General features: G+C 43.0%; 1 protein-coding gene across 1 annotated transcript; it reads right to left on the bottom strand.

Moving 5' to 3' along the window:
• Positions 1-1,782: 1,782 nt before the first annotated feature.
• On the bottom strand, positions 1,783-12,255 carry KCNJ2 (potassium inwardly rectifying channel subfamily J member 2). The gene is made up of 2 exons (XM_082679670.1): positions 12,105-12,255; positions 1,783-7,019 (listed from the first exon to the last, which is right to left on the bottom strand). The coding sequence occupies exon 2, from the start codon at positions 6,797-6,799 to the stop codon at positions 5,516-5,518; it is 1,284 nt and encodes a 427-aa protein (XP_082535796.1). The 5' UTR covers positions 6,800-7,019; positions 12,105-12,255; the 3' UTR covers positions 1,783-5,515.
• Positions 12,256-22,281: the final 10,026 nt, after the last annotated feature.

Below are 22,281 nucleotides of genomic sequence, written 5' to 3'. Positions count from 1 at the left end.
AATGATGAAGCTTTTCCCAAGAATGCCTCCAAATGGAAAGCGTAGTATAATGATAAAAAGCTCAGCCCAGTGCTAAATGGCCCCCATTTATTTTTTTAATCGAAATATAGGTGATTTACAATATTGTGTTAATTTCTGCTGTACAGCAAGGTGATTCAGTTACACACATATATACATTCTTTCTCATATTCTTTTCCATTATGGTTTATCCCAGGAGCTTGAAAACAGTTCCCTGTGCTTATACAGTAGGACCGTGTTGTTTATCCCTTCTATATATAGTAATAGTTTGCATCTGCTCACCCCAAACTCCCAATCCATCCCTCCCCCACCTCCCCACTTGGCAACCACAAGTCTGTTCTCTATGTCTGTGAGTCTGTTTGTGTTTCATAGTTAAGTTCATTTGTGTCATATTTTAGATTCCACATATAAACGATATCATATGGTATTTGTCTTTCTCTGTCTGACTTACTTCACTCAGTGTGATAATCTCTAGATCCATCCATGTTGCTGCAAATTAAATGGCCTCAGTTTAAAGCTCAGCTCTAGTACTTACTAGCTGTGTGTGCTTACACAAGATACTCAACCTCTCTGGGCCTCAGTGACCTCATTTCCTTTTTTTTTTTTTTGGCCACATCGCATGGCTTGTGGGATCTTAGTTTCCCAACCAGGGATCAAACCCGGGCCCTCTGCAGTGGAAGCACAGAGTCCTAACCCCTGGACTGCCAGGGAAGTCCCCTCGTTTCTTAAATAGGGATAATAATCATGCAGAAGCCACAGGGTTGCTCTTAAGATTAAATTATTCAATACTCATAAAGAATGTAGAACCATCTTCAAAACACAGTAAGGGCTTTGTTAAAAGAAAAATATTTGTTAAAGGAAAAATATTAAGGAGCAACCCATATTTCAGGATGGGGATTTTCCTCAGTGTTTCCAATGGTGGAAAACAGTTAAGCTATTTGAAATTTGCCGGAGGAATTGACATTTTCTCTGAGACCACAGATCCTTGGTACCCTGAAACGCTCTATAGCTTAGTGGATTAAACTAAATTTAGAAGCACATAAAACCTGAATTTGAATACCCACTCGATGATTTATTAGCTTTCAAATCCAGCCTCAGTTTCTTCCTGTATAACAGAGGTCAATAAATTACAGACCATGTGCCAAATCTGGCCCTCCAGCCGTTTGTATACGTAAAGTTTTATTGACAGACAGCCGCACCATTTGCTGTTGTATTCTCCGTGGTTGATTTTGTAGTACCAGGGCAGAGCTGCATAGTTCTGACAAAGACTGTTCCACAAAGCCAGAAATATTTACTATCTGGCCTTTTAGGGAACATATTTGCCAACTCTGATCTATTACACGAGAATATAATAACCTGATTTGGTTTCGGGGGAATGAAATAATAGAAAGCCAGAACCCTACCCAGTTAGGCTCAATAACGAGTAACTTCCGTTGTTAACACAGAGACTCAAAATCTAAACCTTACACGTTTTGCTAGTTTTGTTTGCTTGTTTCTCGGTCTTTTCTCTCTAGGCCATTCTGTCCAGAAACAAAATACAAGCTTGACTTCCTCTTACTTGGATTAAAGTAATCTGCCCCCCACACCTGTTTCGGTGATCGGTTCCATTTATCCAAACTATCAGGGTTTATGCCCTCTTGTTTGGGAACCTTTGCTTTCTATCTCAGGGACGCTACAGTAACCATACAGGGAGCCCAAAGATTCTTGCACTTATTTGTTTTCAATTTTTAATTTTTTATTTAGAAATAATAAAATAAGACATAATATATAAAAATATGTACAATCCATGGTTTGTGCAGTACATTAGGAAGACTTTAGATACAAAAAGACAGCAAACGGGAAAATAATAACTCTCACGATTGTCAAAGGCCGGGATGGTTCAATTCACCGCAGCCCCAGAGCTGAAACCCAACATAACTAGAAAAGGGATTCTAGTTGGGAGTGAGTGACTCTGCAACACTTTTTTTTTTCTTTTTTTTTTTAACCTTAACATTATTGGACACAGAGTGAAAAAACACTCACTCTGTTTCTCAGAACAAGCTTTTTACCTTTACTGAGTGGCATACCATCAAATATGAACCAACATTTGTTTTTTGTAAGAGTGACGTGATTTAGGGGACAGAACTCATTGAATAAACATCGAGGTTTGAGGTGGGAGTTGACAGGGAAGAAAGGAAGTGAAGGGAAGAAATAATGCACTGATAGAATTGAAAAAAAAAAAGATAAAACAAACTTTCACCAGGAATTTGGAAATGGTTTCAGAGTTATGGGTGACATCCTTAAAATGTCTGATTCAAGTATACTCTTAGAGGGATAGAAAACTATTCCTTTCTCAATAATCAAAATAGAATTCACTTTGTCTACCTTTTCTTTAAAAATAGGATAACCAGGAATCTAGTCCCCCTCCCAAAAATATAATGCCCATCCAGATATGGGCAAAAATTCTTTAAAAGGGAATAATTCCTAAGTAAATTCAGTGGGGGTTTGCTTGTCACGGAGAAGCCAACACAGATCCCGGAACAGACCCCAGATATTCACAGTGAGTCTCTTCAACCTGCATTCTAATGACATGTGTGCACTAATTAAGGAAACCCAGTCAATGACAAATGTTTTGAAGGTAAAATGCAGCAAAAACAAAAACAAAAACCGTTGTGCATTACCTGTGTCTTGGCTCTTGACAAAAAGAAAAAAAAAATTGTCACTGTGAAAATACTAATAACTAGAAAAAGCTTTCAAATCAACAGTCCATGCTGAAATAAATAACAGAAGAACATAGCAATACGAACCTTATAAGGCTGGTAAATATTTGCTAAAACCATGCTAACCGGTAGCATATAGGTACCAGCTCTCAGAAATGGCTGCACTGAAATTATACTTTCTATGGCAACTTTTTTCCCTTTACAGACTTCTATTTACATTTGGCTTTAAATATGAAAATATCTGATAAACTTTATAAAATGTACACTTTAAAAACATAGCTTCTGCAAAATTTTCTTGAAAAAAAAAAAAACAAACCTGTGCACCAGAAATTTTAGATTTTTTTTTTCTCTTTTTCAGAAAGAAGTTGCAAGAGTTCCCTCCCTCATTCTTGCCCCCTACCCACCCCCTTTCAAATATCTCAAGTCTTTTTAAGTGGCAGAGCTGTGTGATGGGAAGGTGCCTTTTCTGTGGTCACCCCCATTCTCCACTGAATCATCATTTAATTTACAGACCACTGAATACTCTTTGGTTTGATTATTTTCCTTTGCAAAAATATCGAAATAGCAGCAGCTGAAACCGTCAGCATCCTGTCAATGGCCAAACATTTGCCGTTTACAGAAGAATGTAAATTCTGTATCCATGCAATCCCTCCACCTCTCTAAACAACTTCCCTAATCTGCCTTTAAGTTTGGACTTAAAATAACATCCACTTGCTTGATATCTCTAACTTGGTTTCAGTGAAAAGAACTCCACAGTGTTCAAACCCATCGACTCTGAAGGCTGAGAACAGCAGAGACTGTCCAATTATTGCAGGCACTGCATTCAGATATGGCTGTTCGAGAACCATAGACCATCACAGACAACAGTTTACAAAATACAGGATTCTAGAACAAGCTGTTTTTTAATGGCATACAGGGATAGAATACCGTAAGAGAGTTGATTTTGAGACGCCAATTAAAAAGAAAAGTCAGCAACCCCAGAATTCACAAATAAGGAACTTTAAACCAAAAGAGAGTTCCATTATGTTGAGCTAGAGCGGAAAACAAGACAAAACAAAATGTTTCTAGCAAGTCAGGCAGCCAGGCGGGAGAGGCTTCTGGAAAACAATGTGCCCTAAGGAGCCTGCTCTAGGGCTCCGCGGGCAAAGGGGTCAGCTCGGATTCAATCACGAGCGTGCATCCGACGGGGGAAAGGACCCTTTTAGATCATTATCTCCTTTACTTGTGAGTCTCTTAGAATTTTTATGGCTCTTGTTGACCCTACATTACTGAGACATTTTCAATTCCTACTCTGTACCATTAGAAAAAAAAAAAAAAAAAAGCGATGTTCCCCTCCCTCCTGAATACTTGAGCTGATGAGCTACGTCAAAACGGCCCTTCAGCATCTTCCCACCTTCCCACTTTGGCATTCCCAGCCCCCTCGGATGCTGTAGGACTCAGTCCAGACAGCCTGATCGTAAGAGCCAGCCTAGAGGCCAGGCGTGGCATCTTTTGGAAGATGCAGTTAAGCTGGAGATGTACCAGCTGTCAGGGCAAGGAATTCAGCCACAGGGGTATAAACCTATTGATCTTTCAAGCTGGATGGCTCAGCGTCAAGGATGCCAACTCATTTCAACCTAGGTCTTGTCTTCTGGAATCAATTTTGGAATGTGCAAACCATGGAAAAACCCAGAAAAAAAATCTAAGGGCACTGATATCACCGTCTCTCAACGTCGTATGCGTTCACCTGGCTAGCACCACCTCGAAGGAAAGAAAAGATGTTTATATCGTGTGCGTGTGAGTTTTTCTTCCCCTGTCTTCTTCCTTCTATAACGTGAAAGTTACATGAAGGAACAGAGATGTAAAGCACGGCGCTTACGCGACTGTGTGTGTGATGTTCTGTTTTCTGAATAAGGTGCAAAAGGAGAGGGCAGTTCACGGTCTTGCTGAGGTTCAAAGTTATTGTCTCTTGACTTCAAGGCAGCCGTGGGGCTTTCTTTCCTTTTTAGTATAAGCTCCACTGTGCAAAAATGTGCATTATCTTTGGTATTTATTTCAGGTAGTCTAACTTAAAATTTGAGATCACCCATTAACATCATGGAGAAAAAAAAAAACCAATAACGACAACCCAGAGGCTACCATTTGGCTAGCGTTACATAATGCCCTTATGTAACCGGAAGGAGATTGACAGAGAGAGACAGAGAGAGAGAGAGAGAGAAATCAATTCTAGCAAACAAATTACTGGCCTCAAAAAATCAGGCTCTCGTTTTGGCCACTAAGAGCCAAATACCTGCCACTTTGAAGCGCATACCATGAGCTCTCGAGAAAGTTCAACACTGACTTTTTAAATTACACACAAGAAAAACTACACTGCAACAGTACAACGTGTGTTCGTGTAGTTAGCAGCTTTTCAAAAGTTAAGGCAGAGTCTTGCCTTGAAAACATTTAAAAATGTGATGCCATTTAAAAACATTCTTGTTCCCTAAAGAGAAGCATTCTGGAGACGTCAAATACCCAACCAACCAAGGCTTGCCTGCAAGTTCAAGTTTGGTATGAAAACACAAGACAAGACATAAACGTCCCATAACTTATTCTACAACGTGTTATGTGCCATCGGGTCACGGGGGGGCAGGCATGTTTAGTGCTTTAGGTTCATCTCTGAGCCTACAGTCTTTCTTTGAAAGCATCGTGCTAGCCTCAGTCCCTCGTGGTCACTTGTCTCAAACCACCTCTTCACCAGTACCGTCGTCTGCGTAACTGCTTTGGGCCTTTGACCAACAGACTGCGTTTCAAAGTAACTATTCCCGAGGAGGAATTAGTCATATCTCCGACTCTCGCCGTAAGGGCCTGGGCTCTAGGGGTACACTTGCCTGGTTGTGAAGGTCTATGTCAGGGGGTGTGTCCGTACTCGTGCTCTCTGGGACCCCGTTTTCACTGTCTTCTTCCTCTTTGCTTGTGAGGGCAACCTCATTTTCATAGCAAAAGGAATTGGCGCTGGAGAGGATGTATTTCTTCTCCGCTAAGTCCCTGGCGCTACAAAGGGGAGTGTTGGGTACTTCGTAAGTCTTGTGGAACCTCGAATAGTCTACTTTGTAGTAATGCTTCTCCTCGAAGAGGACGGGCTCGTAGCGGTGGCCCCAGAGGATTTCGTTGGCCAGGTACGAGCTCCGGCACTGCGTGGTCATGGCCGTGGCTTCCACCATGCCTTCGAGTATCACCACGATCTCAAAGTCCGCGTTGTCGATGTCCTGTTTGCTCAGATCGTATAAAGGGCTGTCCTCGTCTATCTCGTGGACGATGGTGATGGGGGACACCAGAAATATGCGGTCAATGCCGCTGTCAAAGCCGACGTTGATGTCTATTTGATCCAGGGGGATGTACTCCCCTTCGGAAGTAATCCTGGATTTGAGGAGCTGTGCTCGCACGTGAGCTTCCACCAGGTGGCTTTTCCGAAGGTTGCCCACCCGCCACATCAGACAGAGCTTGCCATCCCTCATGGCGATCACGGCGTTGTGGCTGAAGACCAGGGTCTCGTTTCTCTTCTTGGGCTTGGCCATCTTGGCCATGACCGCGCCAATGATAAAGGCATCGATGATGCAGCCCACGATGGACTGGAAGACCACCATGAAAACAGCCACGGGGCACTCGTCTGTGACGCAGCGGAAGCCGTAGCCTATGGTGGTCTGCGTCTCGATGGAGAAGAGGAAAGCGGCCGTGAAGCTGTTGACCTCGGACACGCACGCTTTGCTCTCCTTGGATGCGTCCAGGTCCCCGTGGAGCAGCGCTATCAACCAAAACACGCAGCCGAAAAACAGCCAGGAGAGAACGAAAGCCAGGCAGAAGATAACCAACATCCACCGCCAGCGGATGTCCACACACGTGGTGAAGATGTCCGCCAGGTACCGCTGGCCCTTCTCGCCCACGTTGATGAACTGCACGTTGCAGTGGCCGTCCTTCTTCACAAAGCGGCTCCGGCACTGCTGTCGAGTGTGGACTTTACTCTTCCCGTTCCCAAAGCCATTGGCCACCGCCAGGGTGGCCAGCTTCATGCCGTCCTCCTCCGAAGAGACGATGCTGTAGCGGTTGGTGCGTACGCTGCCCATCACTTCTGCTGTGGACGCCAGCGCTTCTGCTTTGGAAAACAGTCTGAGTTTTTGCAAAACCCTTTGGAGAAACAGGTTTGAATGTTCAGTGAAGACCCACACACACAGAAAAGAAGGAGAGATGGGGGTCTCCAAGAGCCTTAAGGTTCTTTCTACCAAGGTCTCTCTCCTGGCGTGCAGAGTCACCTTAGTAACTCAGCTGACATCCAGAGAACAGGTCCTACCAAAAAAAAAGAGAGAGAGAGAGAGAGAGATCGTTCGTTACAAAAGAAGTCATGGAAAAATGAAGTCTACTCCCTAAGGCAACATTTCCTAGCCAGACACAGGGTCGATATAGATAAATGTCCTCTACGTTGAATTACTGGGTTTTTCGTTTCCTTGTAGCCCCAGAGAAATAGACAGATAAGAAAATATTTTCTTATATTATTTAGAAGCATGAAGTCATTAAACACAGAAGAGTTAGTTGTTCGTGACAGTCTTTCAGCTGAAATCTCAGGTCTCCCTTCCCCTAGTTTTTGCCAGCGATCTGGAATATTCTACTTTACAGAGCTACCTCTCTCCTCTTATTCTCTTCCTTTGCCTTTGCTACTTGCTGGGGTCCCAGGTGATTAGGCAGAAGAAAGACTTTCTAACTCCAAGGTTTGCCATGAAGCTTTAAGAACGCGGACATGTCGGGAGAGCATTTCGCGTGAACGCAGAACGTTAATATTAATTGAACAGCAGGTGCATGTTGAGAGACTATGAGAGCCCTTGATGACAAGTTGAAATCCAAAAGCACCGACTATTTTGTTTAAAAGATAAAACTGAGCAGACAGCCCTTCTAATCATCTGAAAGGGATCCCGGTTTCTGGAGACTGTTTGGGCTTATTCCGTCACTTCACACACTGAAAGCAGCCACTAGGCAGAAACGCCTGATAACATCTCTGTTAGCGCAAGTGATTCTGACTTGAAGACACAGGTTTACTCTGGGGGATACAGAGAGATCCTGTTGCCTAGCAATGAGAGTCCTGAAAGTCTCTGGAGGTGGGATTGTCATGTGTGATGACAGGCTAGGAAGTGAGCACCTTTGTGCCCAAGGACCAGGTCTTTAGTGGACTGACATAAGGCTGGAACTCATTTCGTGGAAGTCCAAGTCTACGGTTTCCCAAACAGAGACGACTTTGCAGTAGTAAATCGTAAGGGTCCCTCAGCTGACTTTTCACTTCCAGTGCCGCTGCTTGCTCTCTGTTCCTATGGAAAACGCACTCACCTTTACTTAATGAGAACAAATAGTAGTTTTCAGTTTTCTCCTCCTGCTCCATCTCTCCCCACCCCGGCCCAGGTGAAAACCACCCATTGACTTTGACTTCCAATTTTGCTCCAGAGAAACTCGTTTTTCCTGGACTCACAAAAGCCTAGGAGAAAGTCTCGGGTGTTTTGTTGACCAAATACAAATTTAAAAAATGAATATAGCACAGATCCGAGAAATAAAAGTGATGCTCGACTTTTCAAACCACCAAATCGCTCTCCTGTATTAAAGGGGTCAATGAGCAACAGATGGACAGGATCAGAAATCTGTCAAAGCCCTGATGACGAAGACTCCACTTTTTCTTTCTCCCCCCAAGCCGCATTCAGATTAAGCACTTAACAGAACCACGTCCAGCCAAGCCCACTGCAAACAAAGAGAGCAAATCATTGGTCTGTCTCGGGCACCCCCTTAAAGAGAGGCAAGGTGCACTGTCTTTGAAAATGTCTTGTTACAGTCTTTTCACTTCTCCCTTTTTATCCAAGTTATTATGCAAGAATGCGTCCCAACACATTTTTCCTGAGATTAGTCATCTGTGAAAATTGCAATGTGTGTTACATTTTCGCAGCTTTTGACACCTAAGTGATGCCTGATTTGAAAGTGCCTTCGAATTACTTTATAAAAAGAAGTTGCTGTGCCTTCCCAGCCTTCCACCTGCTTCAATGTTTTGTCTGCTTCCCCATGAAGTTTGTACTTGGACCAAAGAAACAAGACTCCTATTCCTCAGGGTTCTAGATCCTGGACACGGAAAGAGTTTTTTTAAACGGTGATTTCAGCTCACTCGGCTCGTAGGATGTTGCCAAGCGTTTCTACACAAAAACAGAGATCACAACATGACACTGAATGCAGGTGCATTTTCCAAGAAGGGGGGCGACGGAGGCCTCATTTAAATAGTACTTGCATCCCTGAGCTCTGTGTGACTTCAGAATCTTAGAAGCTGACACCAAGAAATTCCCTTTTCATGATTCAAAACAATCCTTCCATCTGAGTTACCATTAGGGCCCACGAGGAGACAGTCTCAAATTTCTCCTGACTTATTTCTGCACTCTTTCCAGATTAAAGCATAACAACCATATGAAATCTAAAGACGGAATTACAACTTTCCAAAAATCTTGACCCCAGGACATTAGCTTGAATTCCACAAAACACACACTACCAGCTTCCTACGAATAGCTTTCCACATTCAGAATCTTGAAAAGAGCCTGTATCGAGCAACTATTATTGTCTTATTTCCATTGCTAATGACAGAATTTGTTCCATATGTGGAGCATCATTTAGAAATTCTACCATTTCTGCCTGGAAAGGGGGGAAAAAAGGATCTTTTTTGGCAAAATGGAAACTTCTGTCACTTCCAGCAGGTATGCTCCACAACAGATTTACGTGTGTCTATGGGCGCACACACACGATGTGCATTCGGACTCTGGTGGAGCTGACGATTACCCTCGCACACCTGCCAACGTGCGAGAGGGTAATTGTCTTAATATTCCGCTCTGAGGAATGTCTTTCCTATCAACCTGCCCGCATGCCTGAGTGGCCGCAAGTGAGCAGAAAACTTCCTTGCCTGCCCTTCTCACACTGAAAATCACCGATTCACGAGCAGCTGGGAAAGTACTTTAATTAGGAATAGGGCTTTCGCGTACCTTCATTTTAGGGCTCTAGTCTTGATACGTTCTTAATTAAGAATAGATGAAAACATCAGGTGACTGGAGTCCTCGATGGGCACAACTCAGGAGAACTGATACTGGGTTGATGAACAATGTGTAAATTCCCCCGTTTTCAGCTAAAGTATTTAAGGGCCTGATAGAAATGTAATAGACACAGATCATCATTTTTACCCAGGCTATCACCAATGAGGTAGAACGTATTCCTGGGAAACTGAGAGGTTACATGTGGTGTTCTTCATGTTAAGACTATTTATAGGCCGAGCCAAAATGAAGCATAAGCAACGGAAAAAAATAGTTCAGGGCTTCACTCTCAAGGTAGATGTTAAAGGAGAGAGAGCTGTGGACCCACGTACACGGTCGAGGAGACAACACGGTGTAAAGGAATGCATCCAAAGCATTTTTACCATAAAGGAAATATTCCCAACACGGAGTATAAAAGAACAGAAACATGTAACCATGAAGAATAAATGAGAATAAGTGGGTCCCCTCATAGGGTCGTGGCGTGGAGCAAATAAGAAAGTTTCTAAGGAAGGAGAGGAAATAAGGATGGTAAAAGAAAGTGGCCTGGGATGAAAAAGAGGTCGGCTGAGTGTCTAGAGCAGCTATTCCCCTGCGGACGCCATATAGACCGGCCTGAGTGTGCTCTGGGCACACCGTTGCTATTAGAGCTCTAGGCTAGCAAAGCAACCTCTCAGAGGCTCAGTAAACAGAAGGGAGGGGGAGGGGCGGTAAGGGAGGCGGGATACCCACTCGTCTATGTGAGCCCGATAACTTTGACACCCAACGATGCAGGTAGCCTCACTCAACGTGTGCACAGGCTGAAAAATATACCTCTTTGGCCAACAAAAAATAGACACTAAAAAGAAAAAAGCTTGAAACAGTCCGGTTGCTCAGGTAAAAACATGGTCAGTCTCCCATGCTACTCAAAAGTCATACAAGGACTCTACAGCTAACCAGGGGATTCTACAACCAGAAAGTCTGAAGGAAGTAGAAATAGCGAGTGTGTGTGTGTGTGTGTGTGTGTGTGTGTGTGTGTGTGTGTGTGTGTGTGTGTGTGTGTGTGTGTGTGGTGTTTTAACGCCACATTCACAAGAGCTCGGAGCAAATATCCCTATGGAGAGCAATAATACAAAAGAAAGTGCTCGCAAATGGGGAGGGGGAGGGGCTGAAAGTAAAGTGACATGACCTTGACCCCATCTCTCACCCCTCCCACCATCCTTAAAGTAACATCTCTTACTCCTGAGCCTGGGGATTTTTCCGGATAATGCCAAATATAAATAAAACACTTGGCGCAGGGTTGGAAGCGAGCAGGAAAAAGCTAGCAAGTGTACAGGTAACATACAGCAGACACACAACAGCGGTTAGTGAGAGGAAATCTGACAGCCTACCGATTATTAACGTGAAAAGAAAACAAGTGGTACAAAGCAATATGCACTCCTCGCATACCCAAAACACGTTTTCAAATAATGCCTTGTTTCCTAAAAGGTAAATTCTGAGTTTATGAAAATCCTCAGAATTCACAGGTACTCCAGTTACCATCCTACTGACAGGATTACCCAGACACAGACGATAAACTACCCGTTTCCTATCTCGATTTTTTTCCAACTGTCATGATGACTCTATGTTATGATGCAATCTTTTGCAGAATCAAGTCGTTTGACCACTGTGCTTCCCTGAAACCACACTGTCTTCCAATTTCGGTGTTAATATTATTATTACAAAGAATAACAAGTTGCTCAGGGGAGAGTGACATAGGATGTGAAAGTTTTGCTGTCTTCCGGCTGAAATCCAACGCGAGCTCCCGCTCTCTTTCCCAGCAAAGCAACTTTGAGACGCTCGCTGGGTTTGGTACTCGAAGCTACACTTGAAGCAATGACAAAGGGGCGGGGGTGGGGGGGGGGAAGACACCAAGGATCCAGATCTAGCGCTGCGTCCCCAGGTTTGCCAAAGTCTGAGACCAGTACTCTAGACGCACCCGCTCCCCGCTTTTTTTCCCCTTAGAGCGAGAGCGAACAGAGGCTCCCTCGCCCTTGTCTCCAAACTCAGTACCTCGCTACAGCTGGTGCATTGGAAGTTATGAGCACAAACAGATGCTGCAGAGAAATCTGTTTCTATTGCTCAACTGTTCCAAGCATGTCTCAGTATTTTTAGCTCTGGGGGTGTTCTGGTGCGCGCACAAACTCTATAGGCATGGTCTGGGACTCCGGAGCGTGGGTGAGCGCTAAGGCAGAGTGACAGCTGGGCACCTCTGGGGCGGCGGGGCAGGGGAGGGTCGGGGACGGCAGCCCGAGTCCACTCCCCGGGCCGCACAGGCAACGAGAGGAAAGGAGGGAAGAAAACACACAGCAGCCCTTACCTGTTGCCGGCGCAGGAGCATGGGGACATGGCGTGGAAGTGGGGGGTTACAGAGGCATGTAAGATCCAGGAGTTTGTACAAGCGAGCGAGCCAGGGCGAACCAGCATTCCCAAGACCCAGCTTGCCGGCGCCGGGCGGGCTGCGCGCTGGCCGGGGCTCCAGGGCGCTCTGAGCTTTCCTGGGCTCTTTTGAGGCGTCGCGAGCCACCGGCCCGCCTGGCCCCGCCCCCGGCCGCGCCGGCCAATCGCAGCGCGCCTGGCCCCGGGGACCGCGCGGGGAGGGAGGATGCTGCGCCCGCGGCCGCGGGGCTGCCGCCGGGGAGAACCTGCCGCCGCTTCCTTCCCGTCCGGCCCCCGCCCCCCTCCACCGCGCCCCAGCCGCCGGTCCGGCCGCGCAAGGGAGGGGGAAGCTGCGGCCCGGCCCGGCCGGCAGCAGGTGGGAAGCTCCGCGGCCGGGCTCTTGCGGCTGCCTCGTGGCAGCCTGGCCCTTGGGCAAAGCTTTCAACCCCTTCGCCAGCCCTACACTTGCCCTCTTCTGTCGTCTGTGGCTGCGGGGCGGGGCGTGCGCCCCCAGAGGCTCGCGAGGTGCCAGGGTCCGGGAGAAGCGGTGGCAGCCGGGGAGGCTTGCATTTCAGCCTTTCAGCCGGGGCGCGTCTTCTTCTCCCTTCACCCCCCTCCCACCCTCTGAATCCGCCCGCCCCCCACCCCCCACCCCCCCAGGACCAGCGGTGCGCTGAAGAGCCGCGAATTAAACGGGGAAAGGGACCGCGACCGGCTCGCAGAACCCAGCGGGATTCAGACGCGCGCGAGGGTTGCAGCTGCCTGGGAGAAGAAGCTATCCCTCCTCCCGGCTCTGGGTCAATTACTTACAAAGCGCCTAGACTGCTCGGAAGGGTGAACCGCTCGCTCGCTCTCGCAGGGCCCGCCCTCAATCTCTGTCTGCACCAGCGCCCGGCACGCTCTGCTGATCTAAAATCAGAGCAATTAAAGAGTAATGAACTCTCTGGAACGGCGACTCCTACAGACACTCAGCGCTGCCGCGCATCAGCGCCTCCCAGCCCTCCTTCCCAGCAGCCAGGCAAGAGCATGTAGACCCTTTCCAGAGACCCTTTCAGAAGCTCCGTCAGCTTCAGCGCGAACCGGGTGTGGACCCTGGAACGTTACAGATTAAACCGTGTGTGTGTGTGTGTGTGTGTGTGTGTGTGTGTGTGTGTGTGTCTGAGTACTTTGGTGTCATAACGCAGCTTTGCTCTTAAAGGATATTTAGGAGTCCCCAAGTTTGAAATCCGTGTGTGTGTGTGTGTGTGTGTGTGTGTGTGTGTGTGTGTGTGTTGAATGTGCATTTCCTCAAGCGATCAAATGTGTCTTCCGCGCAGTTTATTTAAACCTCTGAAAGGCCTCCTAGAGACGCCGAACTGCTTCAACAAACTAGCTCGTATTCTGGGCGGCACAGCCCGGCTGGATTTGTGCGTATGGGAGAGTGAAACTGACACTTCAAGGAAAGAGTCTGCGCCTGGACCCACCTCCGAGCCTCATACCCGCACGCGGCCCCTAGGAGGTGCTGGTGAAATACGCTTGGGTTTTGCAGATCGCTCTTAATCCTGCCTTAGCAAGTGGGCCACTTTTCCTAGCACCGAGGAAGACGCTGAGATTCAAAGGGTCTGGAACAGGTTGCGCGCGCGGTGTCTCTCTGATAGCCAAGCGCATTGGTGTTTCATTCCATTTGCTTAGATAGTACAGTAGTCCGAGCCCTGGTACCAACTGTCTTGCCTTTTAAAGTCCTCTCCGTGGGAATAATGCTTCACACCAGGGAGGTCTAATTTAACCTGTGTTAAGCCGAGTGTTACTTATAGACCGTTTGGATCAACTCTGCAAAAGAGATGGACGTATAGAAAGCCAGGCTGTAGCCTGAAGCTAAAAGAGCCTGGAGACAGAGGGGCTGACTCTGCGTAACCAGAGCACAGAGGATGAGGTACAGCTCACTGCACTGCAATAAGCTTCCTCTGAAATGGGTTTCCTCATGGATTTCTTCTAAGGAACAGGCGGGAGAGGTCCAATTAATCCTTCAAAGCATATTAAACCTAAATGGAAAGAGGGAGAAATTCATCATCTATAGATGTTCTCTTCTCTACTATGATTCAATCTATGTATCTGTAGATGGCTAAGAATTTTCCAAACCACAGGAATTCGGAGAGGCAACACTCTATTTCCAGGTAATGAGCTGTAGTTCAAAACCAGTCACCCAGAAAGGGGTGGCATTTCTCTGCAATTAGGATTGAAATTGTTCTACTTTAATTTAATTTAATTTAATTTACTCTAAGTAAACTGAATACACCCCAGGCCAGGAAAGTTTCATATGATAGGAAAAATCTTTAAAGAAATGAATGCAAAGTTACAAGATTATGGTTGTTTGTATAAATTTGCTGATGGGAGGGGGGCAAATAAATATATGTATTTATCTGGGCAAAGAGGCATCTTTCTCATCAGTGTCACTTTCACCTCCCATGTAATGCTATGCAGCAAGGCTTACTTGTTGCAGTAGAATATTAGAGAAAAGTTGATTATTTTAATAAGCAGCTTCCCAATCTGAATAGAATTTTCACCTTAATTATTTAGCTAAATAAGGAAACATGAAGGATTAAATTTTGTTAGTAACTGAAACTTTGTAAATTCAGGATAGCATTGCTTAACTCTATTGCTTCACCTTATAAAGAAAAATATAAATTTGCATTTTAATTAATGAGAGAGACTTTTCACTACGTCCCTAGTAGGAAAATTCTAATGTTCCAAAACATTCAGTGCTTGGGTAAATATACTTTTTTGGAGCGATGCGTGATACAGATTTCTCTAGTCAGAGTATATCTTTTTGGCTGAATCAGTCCTTATTTAGCAAAAAAGTCCCCATTAGTTTTGGACACCAGTGCAGCTGAGTGTTGGGATCCATCTGTGGATTAAATTTTTCCAAGGAAGTGACAATTATGCTCTTACTGATTCCCTCCATGGTAACCACCTATAATATTAAAGCCAAATATTAGTCACAGTCTAGATCTGCAGTCAGATTATGAATGGTCGTGTGACGCAGAAGGAGATTGTTTCACGAGGAACATAAATCTTTCCTTTGCATTTATGTAAAGATCACCAGCAATTAGATATACTTTCAGGTGTCTGTTAACCATCTATGCAGCCCAATTTCATAATGATAAAGATGAGAAACTCCCGTTATTTGCATCTACTAGGTAGTAAGAACCACTTACTAGTCTTTGCAGTAATAATTAATAATCATAAATAAGTAAACGTTATGTTGACTTGAAATGTAGACAGGGTGAGTTTGCAGTCTGCTGCTATGAGGACAAGCCACCCACTAGGGTATTTTAAGCCACTGAATGTAATCTGTTGGGAAACGGCTTTGGCAATCTCACTTACTGCACTGGTAAGATCTCATCTCCATAATAAATTCAATAAAGGGTAGTAGCTACTTGTTGAGTAGCTACTTTGTACTTTAGCTGTGCGCTCGGTGAGATAAGAGAAGAGCCCTAGGAGGAACAGTTCCTTCTCTTTAAGAATTCACAATCTCTAACTGAGAAGACAGACAGTGCACAAGTGAAATGACTAAATGACAAGATAAGGCAGCCTCTGATTAAGTGCTAAAGTGGATTTGTGAAAAAAGGAAAATCTGGAGAATGAGGAGTGTAGAATGAAATGGATTAGAATGTATGGGGAAGTCTTTAGAATGGAAGACAACACGTGTGACATAATAGCTTGCATAGTTGTGTTAAGGATGCTAAGAGCATACCAGAAGACATGGTTGCCCCTCACTCAGATTTTGTCCATAATGGTATGCCCCCGGCTCTGACTATATGTGTGTAATTGTGTTTATAAATTATAAGCTGCTTCTAAGAATGGCATGTCCTTCCTGCATGCCACTGCCTGCACAGTTTCCTCTAAAGCAGTGGGATTTAGACCGCAAGGCTTATTTGCCATTTGTCACACACAGCGATGATGCCTAACTGATCTGGCAGACCTGGGAATGCAGCATATCACATAATGCAGTGGTCCCCAGCCTTTTCGGCACCAGGGACCAGTTTTGTGGAAGACGATTTTTCCACAGACTGTGGAGGGGAGGGGCGGATGTGCAGGCAGTAGTGCGAGCAATGGGGAGCGGCTGTAAATACAGACGACGCTTCGCTCACTCACCCACCGCTCACCTGCTACTGTGCAGTCCAGTTTCTAACAGGCCATGGACCAGTACCAGTCTGTGGCCAGGGGCTGGGGACCCCTGACATAATGGCTTTTCTCAATTGAAATTTGTTTGATTGGGAATTATTTTCCCTTATGTAATATATGCATCCTCAGACTCTAACTGGTTGCCCCTGTAGCACTCTGTACATAGTTCTAGTATAGCATATTTTGTTCCTCTCATGCTGTTACAGATATATTTTTCCCTGTATCTGTCTCCACCTACCAATGGGGAGCTTTTCAAAGTCTGCTGCCAGGTCTTTTTTTTTTTTTAATCTTTATATCCTTATTGCCCTGCACATGGCCAAGTAAATAAATCAGGCTCAGTAAATGGCAGTTAAATGATGAAAAGAATGAAAGTAACAATATTTTTGAGTATAAAATGACTTTTGAATAATGACTCAGTAATAACTCATTATAATAAACATAAACTATTTCATATTTACCTGCAATAGCGTGGGCCTATCAGGATACCATAAGAACAGTGTCTTCTACATTAAATGACCCCAGACTAGCTTATTTAAGCCTTTCTGCTTGTTTTTCCTTCTTCTCCATCAATGAGCCTTCACTTCTCATTTTTGCTTCTGCCAGCGTGCCTTGAATTTGCCAGGCTGTCACTGTGTTCTGTCTAATTTGTTGATTCTAATATGCACTGGGCTGAGAAATTATGTAACCAAGGTTGTTTAAAAATATATGCAAAGTAAAAGTAAATATGATCTAAAGGGCTTAAAGTGGATGCATATTTTTGAAATAGTATGAGCATATGCTAAATTTGGAGTTACCTTGTTTTGGTCAGTTTCCTTTTTGGATAAAAAAGCTGCAGGATATGGACTTATGACATCTATTTTAGCTTCTCAGAGCACTTAAATGCTTCAGACCTTGTATTTGCTGTGTTAGGAATAGTTGAGAAGGAGCTCTGGAAAAGTAAGATACCTGTGTGTTTGCAGATATGCACATGTTTATACGTTCCTGTACAAGAAAATCATACACTCATTTGTGAGAAATCATTTGAATGCTTACTCTGTCCATTAAATATATCTTTGTTTTCCATCAGATATGTTAAAACCAACAACAGTAAGTGGGATGTTTCTTTCAGAAGCTCACACTTCCAGAGCAGCTGAGTTATTATTTAGTAAATTCTCTCTGTTTTGCTCTGGAGGCCTTTATTTATCTCATGTGGGTGAGACAATCACACTCTGAAAATGCCGTATTCATCTTAGGGCCAGACCCTCACATCACTGTCATCCTTAACACAATGACTGTGATGATCATTTCATTTGTGTCATCTGTGGCAGGTTAGCACTCTTAGGGGTAATATTCTACAGCTTCGGTTCATTCCCTTTCAACGCAGATGGTGGTCCCTTTGACCTGATAGCCCTAAGATGCATGCAACTTGGCTTTTTCCAGAACTAACAATAACAACAACAAAACAAACAACTTTGCACGATCAATGCTCCTCACTGTTGCAGATATTTAAGGAAGGTGCCACAAGCTACAAAGAAAGTGCAAAACATATTTTGAGTAATGTCAACAATACTGTAATGATACTGTTGAAAGAAAGTTTACATACATACCTGAATATCTAAGTTCGGGGGTATGGGCTTTAACAGTTTATGTGTGTGGGTTTCTAAGTGTAAAGTGTATTTAAGTCTTTTTTTTAATTGTCAAACAATATATGCCCATTGTGAGATACGTACAAGATAAACATTACAAATATAGAAGAATGTAGGAACATACAGAAAATAAAATAAATGCATATTCCCACCATTATAAATACTTTGGTTATCTCTTTCCCTTTGTCCTATAGTTCTGTTTCTATTTTTATATCATTATTTTTCATAATTTTAAATCAATTGTGTCATACTTTTTGAAAAATGAGTACCAAACTTTTTATATTTAAGCATTTGTCATGTCATCAAAAACCATATATTTTAATGTTTGCATATATTTTATTTCCATAGCATGTATGAACCATACTGTAATTAATCATCACCTATTCTTATGCATTTATATTCTTTTATTTTATGCTCACAAGGATGTATTAACTGTCCTTGTAGATTAATGTTTATCTTCATCTCTTACTGTTTCCTTAGAGTAGGTTTCCAAATATGGAATTACCAGGTCAAAGGGTATGATCTCTTTTTTTTTTTTTCCAGGTACTATCAGAATTTATTGAAAACCTAATCTAGGGTTTGTGAACTTGCATGGGAATAAATTACATCTTTATTTTCACTCATCTCTAACTGAAATTTGGCATGTTTTCCAATTGTAATGTAAGCAACAAGTCACAGTAATATTAGCATGACCTTGACTTTGTCACCAATAAAAATCATGGATTTTTCACATCATGCTGGAGTCGTTGTAGACATTTCAAAATATCTTTCAAGTTCAAAACTACTTCAAAATTATGGTACTTATAAGACCTGCTGCTAGATCTTGTTATTTAATGTATTACTAAAAGAGGCATGTATATTACCATATTGCAGATTTAAAAAATATTCTAAAAGCTTTATTTTTGATATAATCGGCCTCCCTTGCAATCTGACATATTTCATTTGATGCATTTAAAAATACTACTCTGAGAAGAGGTCTGTAGGTGTCACCAGTTTGCCAAAGGGGCTCATGTACAGAAATCCATGCTTGTCATGATGGTAGCAACTCCTCCTCAGAAGCCTCAAGGGCCAGAGCTCTGCCTGGAGCTCCCCTTTGCCAAGACAAATCTCTCCAGGGGCAAAAGAACCCTCACTTCAACTTTGAATTCTTGTCTTCTATTCACTCGGACTAAGCTGACACCAGTGAAGCTTTCCTTTCGACTGACAGTTTGTTTCTTTGTGTGTTTTTTTCTTAATTTATTTTTTATACAACAGGTTCTTATTAGTTATGTATTTTATACATATTAGTGTATATGGGTATGAGCTCTTACAACTTTTTTTTTAATTGCAGTTCTTTCAAATTATATCCAGTGCATTGATTTTTAAGGATGTTCTAAATTATGACCTTGACAATGGTGATAGCACTGCACAGTGGGGAGAATCTGGGCTTCCGGTCAGCCTGATATGATTTGCAACATTGATCTAGCTAGTTGTGAAAGATTGTTATAGAGATTAGAAATAATGTACATGAAATCCCTGACCCATAGCAGTCACTTAGACCATGGTAGTTGTTTACGCTACTACCGCAGCTACTGTTACTAAGGATGATGAAAATGACAAGATAAGTGAATAACTTAGTTGGAAAAATAAAATATTTTATTTTTTTTAAATAAATTTATTTATTCATTCATTTATTTATTTATTTTTGGCTGCTTGGGTCTTCGTTGCTGTGCACGGGCTTTCTCTAGTTGTGGCGAGCAGGGGCTACACTTTCTTGCGGTGCGCGGGCTTCTCACTGCGGTGGCTTCTCTTGTTGCGGAGCATGGGCTCTAGGCAGGCGGGCTCAGTAGTTGCGGCATGCGGGCTCAGTAGTTGTGGCTCATGGGCTCTAGATCGCAGACTCAGTAGTTGCGGCGCACGGGCTTAGTTGCTCCGTGGCATGTGGGATATTCCCGGACCAGGGCTCAAACCCGTGTCCCCTGTACTGGTAGGCGGATTCTTAACCACTGCGCCACCAGGGAGGTCCCAAGGTATTTTAAAGAGCCATTTTTACACAGTAAATCTTTAAATAACCTAGCAGTCTATGGCAGTGCCTGATTATGTGCTAAAATCATAAATGAAGAGGTAAGTAACTGAGGCATTCAGGAGCACATTATAGCTACAGCTGGACGTATAAACTGGTGTTAGATAAGGGAGGAAAGTAAAGTGAATTTTCCAGTTGATGGTCAGCATTTGTATAAATTCAAAAGTAAAGGGATATTAGGATTGAACAGTAAATTTGGGCCAGATTTTAGACCCTGAGGACAAGCATGAGAAGCCGACGCTTTAGACAGAGAGGGATCTACAGATGAGTGAGTAGGAAGATAAGAGATGGAAGCAGGACCGTTGCAACATTAATCTGACTGTCATTTCTTCCGCCATTGCCTCTGGCTGCAGCCTTACCATGTGATCTTTTGTTCTGTTTTGTTTTGCTTTTTATAGGATTTCCCAAGTCCCAATTTTAATTTATTAAGAAACAGAGATATAGAAATTACGTTCCAAGAGAGCTGCTCGTCTGAATGGAAGCTGCAGATAGGGGTTCTAAGCCTGCTGATTTCACATCCAGAGTTTCCTCCTCTACTTTCTGCAGAATATAACATTTCATAGCCTCTCTGCTCAGACAAATCTAGAAATCCTAGAATAGGACTTATATTTTTCACAGACACTTAGTAATTCCCCCAAATTATTTTTACCCTGATTATAGTATATGAAGTTTGGCCTTTTACTCCTTACACAGAGCCTAATTCCCAATGTTTGGCTCACTTTTCATGCTGTGGGAGGATTTCTTCCATGTTGAAAATAAATTTGATCAGTGTCTAAGGATTTGATTGAAAATTTTCCTCCTTCATTGACCAGTTTCTGTACTGCAGGCATAGAACCTCAAATGATATTTAATTCCAGGCTTTTGATAAAGGTATGTTTTAGTATTCAAACCCCTCGTGTATAGTTGCAAATAAATAAAACATGTATCGCAACTATGCAAAAATAAAATGCTTGTATCCTACTACTGGCAATAACATGAATGACAAATGATAACAGAACAAATAACATTAATAGCATTATATGATTATTAAAAGAAAACCCAAGTTATGTCACTACTCACCTTATAGGTGCTTAATATTTTAATGTACTGATTAGGACCAAATCCAGATATTTCTTCTCCTGCATGTGGATTTGAGCTACATCCAGCTATTTCAAATGTTACAGAAATTCAAATGAATTATCACTATTTTATAATTTTCACTAACAAGCATTTTAGAAAATTGTTTCCATGGTTAGCAATAGAGAAACTCTGAATTTACGACACAGACTTAAATTCTGTTCCTAGTGTTTCAGCTTCAGATCTTCTTATCACTAAAGAAGATCTCATTTCAAAACTTGTATTTATACCAAAATCTATTCTTTTATAAGGTTTGCATAACTGAGTCACCAAGTTAGCCACGCAGGAACTGACATTACAAGTAATGCTTTTTTGTAACCTGATTCTTATTTCCCTGCGTGTAAACTGAAATATGTGTAGACTGTACCTGTTAAGTCAACTTGGGGAAAAAAAATCAGTTAGGAGACTGAACCTCTCCTGTGTGTTAACACGTGCTATAGTGCTTCCAAAAAAAAATCCTTGAAAAATAATCATATATTTCCCACTTGGGCAAAGGACAAATCCCAAAGCTATTGCTCTTAATGTCTATTATTTTTATATAAAAATGTAGTGCCTCCTCAGTACAGGTTTAAGTAAAGGAAGGAATGTAGTTAATAAATTAATTGGCAGAAAGCAAATTCAGAGTTTATCTAAACATTCAGACACACACACACACACACACACACACACACACAGTTATATCTGTTGACATAATGATGACATGCCTAAAAACCTCCTAAGAGCTTGAAGACAGCTGAATTTTGACTTGTAGTTGCTTCAGTCTGACAGAAGAGCTGTAGTCAGCATTGAGACCACATTTCTCAGCAAATTGCTGTCATGATTCTGATTTTATGGTGTTCAGAGTTCAGTTGTATCTTACAATTTACAATTTTTAAAAAATCATCTACTCATCCGTTGCACCCCTATTTCTTATGTGTTAAAATACCAAAACTTCAAAGTAGATAGTAGCAACTCTCTCAATGTTTTTCGACAGTAGAATAACTATAAAGCTCTGAGGCTAAACAGCGTCAATATTTCCGTGCGACACTAGCCAAGTATATGTATCATAAGCAGTTTCCTGAGAAGAGCAGACAATAATGAAAAAGGTTATTTGTACTTTCTTGCAGAAGTTACCTGAACATCTGCCTGGTCAAAGCATCATGTAGCACAAG

This window comes from Grampus griseus, assembly GCF_964374135.1.
Source record: "Grampus griseus genome assembly, chromosome: 20".
NCBI lineage: Eukaryota > Metazoa > Chordata > Mammalia > Artiodactyla > Delphinidae > Grampus > Grampus griseus.
The sequence above is the reverse complement of the archived record's forward strand: the minus strand, read 5'-3'. Positions and strand labels throughout refer to the sequence as shown.

Bases quoted from the DNA above. Each gene is read 5' to 3' on its own strand.
- KCNJ2 (XM_082679670.1), bottom strand. From the start codon at position 6,799: ATGGGCAGCGTACGCACCAACCGCTACAGCATCGTCTCTTCGGAGGAG.